A 10955-nucleotide genomic window follows, 5' to 3' on the forward strand; every position below is an offset into this window, starting at 1 on the left:
GACAAACTCTTGAGTCTAAAGATTTCAAGCTGAGCAGAACGAAGACGGAATACCTGGAGTGTAAGTTTAGCATTGTGCCGGGGGAAGTAGGTGTGGATGTGAGGCTCGAATCACAGGTTATCCCAAGTAGAGGCAGCTTCAAGTACCTTGGTTCGGTTATCCAGGGGGGAGGGGAGATCGATGAGAATGTCGCACACTGTATTGGGGTAGGATGGATGAAGTGGAAGTTAGCATCCGGAGTTTTGTGTGACAAGAGAGTGCCAACGATACTCAAAGGTAAGTTCTATAAAGCGGTGGTTAGACCGGCGATGATGTATGAGTCTGAGTGTTGGCCTGTTAAGAACCCACAAATCCAAAAGATGAAAGTAGCAGAAATGAGAATGTTGAGGTGGATGTGCGGGCACACTTGGATGGACAAGACTAGAAATGATGATATTCGGGAGAAGGTGCATGTGGCTCCCATTAATGACAAGATGCGGGAAGCAAGGCTTAGATGGTTCGGACATGTACAGAGGAGAAGCCCAGATGCTCCAGTAAGGAGGTGTGAGCGACTGGTTGTGGAGGGCACGAGAAGAGGTAGAGGGCGGCCTAAGAAATATTAGGGAGAAGTGATCAGGCAGGATATGGAGAGGCTTCAGATTTCCGAGGACATGACACTTGATAGGAAGTTATGGAGGTCGAGTATTACAATTGTAGGCTATGAGGTAGCTGAGTCTTGCATTACCTTGTACTGTTGTGAGCCTAGTCTGGTAGGGTTTTCGTCTGAAATAGCTAGGGGCGTTGCCGCGTCTTACTATTTTCTCTTTTCGATGCAGGACCTATTTACTAGCCATCATTTTTGTTTTGCATTTTTCCTTCTGCATTTTATGTTCCTATTTTTCTTATGATCTCTGTGGCGAAACTAATATTCTCTCATTTTTGTTTTTCTTATTATCTTTAGCCGAGGGTCTTCCGGAAACAACCTCTCTACTCCTTTGGGGTAGGGGTAAGGTCTGCGTATATACTACCCTCCCCAGACCCCACTTGTGAGATTCTACTGGATTGTTGTTGTTGTTGTAGGTTCATGATTCTTCGTTATTACCAATATATTCTGCTAAAAATAACATAAATATTATGAAAAATATCAAGGTAAAATCTTAATAGAATTTATGGTCCTAAATATTAGGAGTTTCGACTTAACTCAAATAAGGAAAGATTTAATAACCATAATTTTAGTTAATTTTAAATTCCTAAATATTAGAAAATATAATTAAATTACAATTTAATCCAATGTAAAATCTATTTTTAAGGGGTAAAAAAGGCAAACGATATTTCGCTAAGGGCCTTCGTGCTTTTAATATAGTAGCATAGATGATAATAGTGAAATGTCATAATGTTTATAAAGTAAAAGTTTTATTAATCTGTTGATATGAACATCGTGTGTGGATAAACAATAAAATTGTATATCCCTACGACTGTTTTAGCAAAGTTGTGTATGTGTGTGTTTTTTGGGGGGGGGGGGGGGGAATCAATTCGAAGAAAATCAAAAAAGAAAACTGAACCAAACCAAATCTATTTTACTTCGAATTGGATTTATTTTCTTTCAAAATTAAAAATCAAACAACCAAAATCAAAAGAACCAAATGTATACCTTATTTTTATGTACAAATAACAATAATTACACCTCAATCTCAAGAGAGTTACAGACTTATATGAACACTATACAGTTGTTGATGATGCATCAGCATACATCACCAATCTGCTTCACTAACTGATTTCGACCAAAATACAACTTAATCAATATCAGAGTTGCAATTTACAAATAAGCAAGCTACAACAAAATCCTACAGAAGAAGAGAAGAGACAAGCCACAGAGTGAGCCATGTAACACCATGTAAAGCATAGAGACTACAGTGTGGTATATATTATCAGTAGAGGCTGTTGACCGTAACGAAGGTCTGAAATGCAGTTAATATATACTCAACAAGCAGTCACTTCAGCCCCAGCAACCGGACCACACACTACTAGAGGTTCTTCGCATGTCTTTCAGTTGTAAATGCAATTATGTTATCCGATCCTAAGAGTTGTGCAAATGGGAGTTCGACAGTTGCTTTTCCATTGACACCACCCACGACTCCAACGTATCTCAACACCTTCATATGGATTTTGTCAGAAAAGAATAGCATAAATGCAAGTAAAGAAAGCATATAGTACTTTGTTGCAAGGTTTTTTAAGTTTTGGAAAGCCTCCCTAGGAAACATGCATGTTTGTTGCAAGTGTTTTTTGAAATTTCTGATTTACTGCTCTTTTCTTGGTATATAAAGTATGATTAATCTGGTACTTCTGCGATTGAAGTTCCAAATGAAAATAATTTGGCAAGTGAAAAGGTGAATATCAGTTTCTGATGGAGAGCATACAAGATTAGTTGAGCTCTACATCCCAAAGGAAAAATAGTTGCTCGACTGCTGGAGGTATGTTTGATTCCTGGAAATAGTTCCCTTTTGGTCCGCTTGCTTTGTGATGTGAGGCGACTTACTAATAGTTCCAAGGCTTCTTTCATTCATCCATTTTGGCACAGCTTTCTTGCTAAGCGAACAATCAACTGAATTGGTTTTTGAAAGTCTACCTGTCAGCAAAGGCGAAGATGTCACTTCAATCACAAGAATAGCTATTCTGGTCTAAGAGAGGTGGTATGTCACCTTTACTAATAAGAGTATAAGACCAGTATATAGATATATGTAGATTTAAAAAGAATGGATTATTGCATACCGAAGTTAGTTCTCTCACGAATCTCTTTCTCAGGCCAAGAGGTCTAGTTGTTCTGCTACAAACAAAGGAAACATATGCTCTTCATAGGCAATGCCACCGGCTTTAGAGCAAAGGACTTCCAAACTTCCAACTTACTTTTATTAGAATGTGACCTTTGTTTCTAATGTTATTAGAGTATGCGACAGCAGCTGGCTTCATCAGTCACGGTGTCATGTTGTTCACCATTGTCATATCTGCTCCTTATCCCAACGCGATGTTCTGTTGGTTCATCTTTATACAACAAACGAAATCCAAACTTCTTCATTTCTCCGGAAAAAGATAGCCTGACATGCCCATAGTCATTTGGTGTTTTTCCATTTGCCTTAGATGTATCCCATAAGACAGCAAAAGGTACAAAGAAAAAATGTATATAATATACCGAATCAGATTCTGAATGGTTGGATAAGGCAAGTTTCTGGGTCATCCACGACATCCCATCATCACATACGGGAATCAATTGAGCTGTGGTGTCAGTTAAGATGCCTTTGTAACATACAGCAAATCCCAAGAATTTATCAGGTATATACCAATTTCCAGGCAAATTGACTGATACACTTCTATCCCTTCCCTTATGGTGGAACCAACTTGGGATCTTCTTCCAAGGATGCACAATGGTAAACACATTTTCGGACAAGGAATCTGAAGCAGATATGTCATGCCTCAAGGAAGAGATATTCTGAAACAGGGCATGGGTAAACAAATTATATATAGAATCATTGTGTGCATCATCCTTACCATACAGTGGTGTGAATATCACCCTCTGTAGTTTCTTTCTCTTTGTTACTAAATCATGGATAAATTTCAGAGCCATATGACAATCTACACGCAATTCATTTAATTCTGGTGGAAGTTCTGGCAGCTGTGTAAGCCTCTTGCCATTTCTTAAGTCCAAGATTCGAAGAGCACCTAGTTGGGCTATGCTTCGAGGCAAATGCTCAAAATTATTTCCACTGAGATCCAACTCTTTCAAAGAGGATAAGGATCCAATATCTTCCGGAAGTCCTCCATCTATTAGATTGCAGTAAATGAGACTCAAAGTTTCCAATGAGCGTAATCCTTCCGCCACAGGAGGAAACTCAAAGTGCACTCCATCGTCTCTGAAGCAGCTAAAGCTCAAGATTTTAAGTTTGTTCAAGCGTACGATGGAAGACGGAGGTCGTGAAATTAGAGTATAGCTGGCATCAAGCTCCTCCAAGTTGTCTAAATCCCCTATTTCTTCTGGCAAGCTTTCCAGTTTTAAGCAACATGACACACTCAGACTAACCAAACTTTTCAACCTACAGATGCTGCTTGGAAGAGCTACAAGGTTTTCCATATCGCTCAAATCTAGCTTGGTAATATGAGTTTTGTACTGAAAATAAGAGGATGGTAGTTCCCTTAACCCAGAGTATTTCATGTGAATTTGTATCTCCGGCTTCATTCTCCCGTGGATTTCTGGAAATTTCTCTAAACTTGAGCAATGTTCTAATTCCAGATATTCAAGAGATTCCACATTAACACATGGAAACCTCTTAAGGCTTTTACAATAATACAAATTTAACTGAATGAGTTTGCTGCAACATCTCAGGGAATGGTGAACCTCTTCAAGATTACTACAATTATTTAAATGCAAATACTCCAAATTTGGCAAGTTACAGATGCTGCTTGGAAGAGCTACAAGGTTTTTCATATAACTCAAATCTAGCTCGGTAATATGAGTTTGGTACTGAAAATATGAGGATGGTAGTTCCCTTAACCCAGAGCCTTGCATGTGAATCTGTGCCTCTGGCTTCATTCTCCCTTGGATTTCTGAAAATTTCTCTAACCGAGAGCACTTTTCTAAACTCAGATATTCAAGAGATTCCACATTAACACATGGAAACATCTTAAGGCGACCACAACGACTCAAATCTAACCGAATGAGTTTGCTGCAACATCGCAGGGAATGGTGAACCTCTTCAAGATTACTACAACATGCCAAGCTCAAATACTCCAAATTTGACATCCCCGTGAAATCGGGTGTTCGCATCAGGCTTTCAGAGCCGCTGAGATCTATCCTCCGTAGAGACGGCAAATGCTGTACAGAACATAAACAGAATGAGAAAAAAGAAAGAACCTATTTTGCTGCTCCGCAGGATTCCTATAATATTATATTTTGTTAGTGGGGCTATCTATGAATGTAGAAACTTTTTTGTTTTGTTTTTTCATTTGTATTTTTGGGCATCAATGACCTCTGTTTTCTTGAATTCTTAATTACTTATTGCTAGCTTTCCTAAAAGTATTTATTACTCCCTCGACAAGAAATGAATGATAGCATTTGAATTATGAGGGCCAACACATTATTTTTGTGCGAAATTAGAAATTTATTTTTTGTATATGGAAAATTACTTGTTAAGAAACTGAATAAAAGTAAATTATAAATAAAAATATTGCTAACTGTAATTTAACATGATTGGAAAAAAAAACTGTAGCAAAGAGAAAAGTGTTTCTCTATTTAAAAAAGTGTAAAATAAAACGGGAAAACCCAAATGTTAAATCCGGAAGCAATGTATGAAAGCGTATATGTCATTCGAGAAAATAGTCTTACAGAATAAACTCCTTTTGCTTTAGTAATAAGTATTCCTTCCGTCCCACTATATACAACCTAGGATGAAATTCATGTGAATCTAATCTTATTATGAGAAATAATTGAATGAGTTTTTAAGTTGAGCTTCTTAGTTAAAATGATGATGGGATGATTTAAAGAAAAAAGATAGAGAGATTTTACAATAATACTGAGAACAACCCCAAATAATATAAATTACAATAATCTAGTTGAGATGGAAATACATTAATTTGAGCTTATGGAATTAGTAACTTTTGTTTATTTAAAGACATGCACCGTAATTCAAGCAAAAATAGAAAGTACCTCAAATAATACGTGAGAAAAGCAATAATATTTGTTAATTATCACTAAATTAAAAGACAAAGATAGTTAGAAAGAAAAATAAAAGTAAAGTAAAACTTAACTATTGTACCTTTGTTTCCATCCAGAAATAACGCAGTGAATTGCCAGAGAGTTTAAGGTGAACAAGCATTTTGGGTTCAAATGTAGATGGCAATGATTCACAAGGATAGTAATCCCAGAAAAACCAACGCAAGTTGTTGGGCAGATACTCAATGGAGCCATCATGGCTAATATTGGAACCATCATAGGGCCAACTCTCGATGTGTAATATCCTAAGCCTTTTCATATTTTTCATGGCCTCATTGTTAAAGCGTAGTGCATTAGAATGAAGCCAAATTGCTTCCACTGCCATGGTCCCCTGGTAAGAAGATCATTAGGAAATGCTGATAGAAAGAAACTGCAATTGATTAGAGTCAATGACTAAGAGCCAAATTTTTCTAATATTTCATTTTTCTTAGAAGTTCATTAGAGTCAAGTTTATAATTGTAGTGACTTTTTAAAATTAAAAGAAATAAACAATGGTAAAGTGAATCTCTGATTGAGTTATTATGTAATGAAATGTCATAAAATTTTCAAGTTAATCCAAAGAATGAAATTGGATCAAACAGATTTTGGTTACTAGCTAGATTAATCAATGGGAAAATGCATAAGTACCCCCCTGACCTATACTCGGATTTTCAACTACACACTTTTTCTTTGCGGGAATCCTATTACCCTCCTAAACTTATTTTAAATGGAATTATTTGCACCCTTAACGCTAACAACCAAACTCTTGGCAAGTGGTGAGCTACACGCGCCCCCACATATATTTTTAGTACTTTTTTAATTCTTTCTTCTTTTTCTTATTTCTTATTATTCTCATTTTTTTTTGGTTATTTCGTTCTCTTTCTTTTTGTTTTGATCACCAACGGCATAAAATGGTGGTCATCGGAATTTCACAAACATCATTTTTTCCGGCGACAAATTTTTATCCCGATCTAAGTGTTTTTTATTTTATATGATGATTTTTTCCCCAAATCTGAGTGTATTTTACTTTGCTTATGAATAGATCTTTTTGAGAGTTTAATTTGGGCGTGAAAAGAAAAAATGAAAGAAAAACGGTTAGACAAAGTTGTCGGTGAATGAATATCCGCCGGAATGAGAGAAGAAACGAAAAAAAAGTAAAAGAAAAAAGATAAAGAAAAAAAAAAGGAAAAAAAAAGTAAGAAAAAATGGTAAAAAAGAAAAAAAATAATCTGAAAATCATTTTTTCTTGCTTCTCACTCTCCTTTGGGAGAGTGAAATACACACACTCTGCCACGTCAGTGTTAAGAGTGCAAATAATTCCATTTAAAATAAGTTTAGGGGAGTAATAGGATTCCCGCAAAGAAAAAGTGTGTAGTTTGGAATACGGGTATAGGTCAGGGGGGTACTTATGCATTTTCCCTTAATCAGTCGCTTAAAAATATAAGAAAAACAACTTAGGCAACGTAAATTAAAGAGGCTACTAAACGAATTAGGCAATTAATTTTTTTTTTACTAATTAGGCAACTATTATTACTTTTGCTTCTCCTTCTAACTAAAGTAAACAACTAAAATGACGTGCCTGCAAGAAGATGAAGCAAGATGAACAAATAATTGGAGTTGGCTGCCTATATGTCTTTGGAATATGAAAATTAGAAATTCAAAATTATTGCTTTGTTTAGCTTACTAACCGTATTGTTGATCATCACTTCTTCAAAATCCTTGGCGAGCCATAGTCTGCTGCATTCTCCCAAATCCTTTTGCAAGTTCACTATATATCTACCCATTTCTTGTATTAAGTCATGCATTTGAATTTTACCGTATTCAGTGATGAACACAAGAGATCTTTCAATTAGGACATCCAATCCGTATTCAGCTCCACAATCACAACTCTTAAGAACTTGCATGATGGCACCTTTTCCGTACCCTCGGAAGAAGCATGATATATCTAGGAACATCTTTTGTTGTATGGGCTCTAATCCATCATAACTAATTTTGAGATTTGCAACAATTTTTGAATTAGGATTATTTTTCATTTGCTCTATAGCACTTCTCCACACAGTTATACCCCTATTACGTAAGGAAGAACCCAACACTCTTAGGGCTAAAGGAAGGCCTTTAGCATGATTTACAACCTCCAATGAAAGCTTCTTAAAATACTCATTTGGAACCTCTTTATTGAAAGCATACTGATTGAACAATTGAATAGATTCATGATCAGGTAGTGCATTCACTTCATATATTACATTATTCTTCTCTATCAAATGCTTGTCTCTAGTTGTTACAATAATTCTACTTCCATTATCAAACCAATCAAGATCTGCTAAATACTCCAAATAATGATCTTTATCATCTATGTCATCAAGCACAATTAGGACCTTCTTAGAACGAAGTCTACTGGCCATTTGGTGCTTTCCGTCCTCCTTATTATTGTACTCAGCTTTTTCCCTTAACAGTTTAGCGAGAAGGGTATTTTGCAAAGAATGTATTCTACCTTTGTATTCTTTAATATTCTCAAGGAAACAAGCACCATCAAATTGATAGGAACTATCCCTTCTCACTAAGAGAGTATCAAACATAGCTCTTGCTATTGTCGTCTTACCGACTCCTCCCATGCCCCAGATCCCCATAATCCGAACATCATTGATTCCTATCCCTAGTAAGGATTCTATTTCCTTTAAATAAGTATCTATTCCAACAAGGTTTTGCAAATAAGATAAAGAAATCTTGCATAATTTGGACGAGATTTGGTCAATAATCTGCCGAATACAGTCTGATTCAGTCCTACAAAAAATAAGAAGATTGCTGATATATACAGGTAAATAAGTCAAGAATTACAAGAGGTATTTCACACTATAGAACGCAAAATTATGATAAACTGTGCACATAAATCAATCTCTTGAATTACCAATCAAACTATTATCAATGTAACAATGTCATTGAGTAATTAAATTGAGTGGAACTATCCGTTCTTACTGATAAAAACATAATCAACCATTATTCTTTTTTTAGGAAATAAAAAATAAAAATAATTTTTAACTTTTAAATGACAATCAATGAAATTAAATTGTACATGCATTACTCTTAACAAAACAAAATGATTTAGTTTCCATCTTTTAATTTTTATTTTCATATAATTAGCTAGAGTTTGGACATAGATTTGGTTGAAACTTGAAAAAAGAGGTTTTAAAGTTGTATTGAAAAATTTTTGGAAGTTGAAGTTGTGTTTGGATATGCATTTTATTTGAAAAAAACGTGAAATTTTGTGTATGAAAGAAAATTTTCACCAAAAAACGGTCCTAAAACCAGTTTTTGGGAATTTGAAAAACATTTCGATTTTTTTTCAAAAACTCATGTTCCATGAAAAAACAATGTTTTCAATTTATTTTTTAAAAAAGTAGCCAAATCTATGGCTAAATGGGAGCTTAGTGTCGAATTCGTTTAACTCATTTTTGGAGGTATAGATTCATTGTTCTATAGTAGAATATGTATTAGTCTTAACATAATCATGCAGAACTGAATGGAAATTACTCCATTTTTATAAGCAATTATGTGTTCTTAACTCACTTGTCACGAATATCACAGCCTTTGAGATTGGCCGCTGCAGTTAAAGCAATCCTCCATCTTTGCATTCCTTCGATATCATCCTTATACTTTGTTTCATGTTTGGAAAATGCTTCGGCAAAGCTCTCCCTCTGGTTCCGAACATGTGATGGATCCACATCATAGAAGACCGGTATGACAGTTTGTCCAAATTGAGTCTTGCAATCCATGATCTTCACTAGTTCATTCAAGCACCACCTCGATGTTGCATAATTCTTTGAGAAAATGATGACTGCACATTGAGACTCTTCGATAGCTTTACAGAGTTCATCCGAAATGGATGCGCCATGCTCTAGCCTTTTATCATCTTGAAAGGTTTTTATTCCCCTGATATCCAAGATTTCGTACAGGTGACTCGTAAATGTTTTCCGAGTATCTTCACCTCTAAAACTTAGAAAGACATCGTAGTTCCATCGAGGAAACTGTGAAGTACCAGAAGCAGAAGATGATGCCATTGATTCAATTAATTATCTGGAAAAAAAAAATAACCCAAACGTGGATAAATTGTAGTGTTGTGGTAAGAGATAAACTGATGATAATAGGAGAGAAAGAAATAAACAATTAGTAGCACTTCAAATAAGAAAAATTTGAATGAGTTGGGCTATACTCCATAGAATTATTGGTATAGGACCGAGTCAACTGATACATACTGTAATATTTAATGTGGTAGGAAATTATTGTGAAGCTTCTTCTTAATGATCTACTCCAGTTGATTTGAATTTATTTTGTTTTCTTTGAACTTTAATATAAGGAAGTAGGAACTACCCTTCTTTAGTCCACTGTAAGCCTGTAATATGTACACAATGGATAGCTAAAAGTACAAGCAGATGAAGCTACAAAGAAAAAGAAGGGTAATTTCCGAGCAATTTGATCATTAGGCCATATCCTTGGATGCATTTGGATATACAACTTGATGTACCTGACCTGAATTTAGTAACTTGATATACAATCTTCCATTTCCTCAAAAGAGACCGATTTAGATTGAGCAATTTAGTAGATTATTGATTGTTCTTGTTCAAGACAAATAAACTCAAACAGTATAAAATAACATATTTTTACAAAGGAGAAAAAGGTGAAGCAACTCACAGCGGAATATCGCCGGAGGAGACGAGGTCTTGTCCTGTTTGATGCATTTGCCTACTCCTACTGTTCTTCTTATCTGCTAAAAGAGAGCACAAAAGTCAACACAGTCAAACAAAACACAGCGAATTTGTCGCCATTTAAGGAAAGATTTTTAGAGAGATTTTCTGAGAGAATGACAAAAATGTCCCCCAAACAAATTTAAAATGTTCCCTGTACTATAGTTTGAGTAATTACATAAGTACCCCTTAACTGTAATCATATTTTCAACTACACATTTCCTTTCCGATGGGCCCTATTACCCTCTTAACTATTTTAAATTAGAATAAATTCACCTTTGAAATACGACAACCAGACTACTGTTGGGCTGTGAACTGCACTCGCTTGACACGTGTATATTTCGTTAAAATTAATTTTTTGCTTATTCTTTCCCTTATTTTTCTTTTCTTTTCCTTTCTCCTTTTCTCTTTTTATATAAATTGATTCGTATATAATTAATATAGTCTTCTTTCTTCTTTCATAGATAAAACGATTGGTATACATGAAATAATTCCTA

The 10955-nt window shown here is 35.3% G+C and overlaps 1 protein-coding gene across 3 annotated transcripts; it reads right to left on the reverse strand.

Annotated features, from left to right (window-relative positions):
- Positions 1-1609: 1609 nt before the first annotated feature.
- LOC104214033 (TMV resistance protein N-like) lies at positions 1610-10554 on the reverse strand. Of its 3 annotated transcripts, none has more exons than XM_070145699.1 (7): positions 10406-10554; positions 9284-9790; positions 7408-8500; positions 5784-6071; positions 2749-4843; positions 2397-2601; positions 1610-2132 (listed from the first exon to the last, which is right to left on the reverse strand). In XM_070145699.1, exons 2-5 carry the CDS (start codon positions 9772-9774, stop codon positions 2918-2920), a joined length of 3798 nt encoding a protein of 1265 aa, XP_070001800.1. In that variant the 5' UTR covers positions 9775-9790; positions 10406-10554; the 3' UTR covers positions 1610-2132; positions 2397-2601; positions 2749-2917. The 3 variants fall into 3 exon arrangements, with proteins under 3 accessions (XP_070001800.1, XP_070001801.1, XP_070001799.1); XM_070145700.1 differs by having other exon boundaries at positions 2516-2605; XM_070145698.1 differs by having other exon boundaries at positions 2397-2605.
- Between the last annotated feature and the right edge of the window lie 401 nt (positions 10555-10955).

Source organism: Nicotiana sylvestris, chromosome 5 (assembly GCF_000393655.2).
Source record: "Nicotiana sylvestris chromosome 5, ASM39365v2, whole genome shotgun sequence".
Taxonomy (NCBI): domain Eukaryota; kingdom Viridiplantae; phylum Streptophyta; class Magnoliopsida; order Solanales; family Solanaceae; genus Nicotiana; species Nicotiana sylvestris.

Bases quoted from the DNA above. Each gene is read 5' to 3' on its own strand.
- LOC104214033 (XM_070145699.1), bottom strand. From the start codon at position 9,774: ATGGCATCATCTTCTGCTTCTGGTACTTCACAGTTTCCTCGATGGAAC. The intron at 8,501-9,283 runs GTGAGTTAAGAA...TATTTTTTGTAG, and splicing joins GGCTGTGATATTCGTGACAA to GACTGAATCAGACTGTATTC. The intron at 4,844-5,783 runs GTACAATAGTTA...TGTTCTGTACAG, and splicing joins ATTTCTGGATGGAAACAAAG to CATTTGCCGTCTCTACGGAG.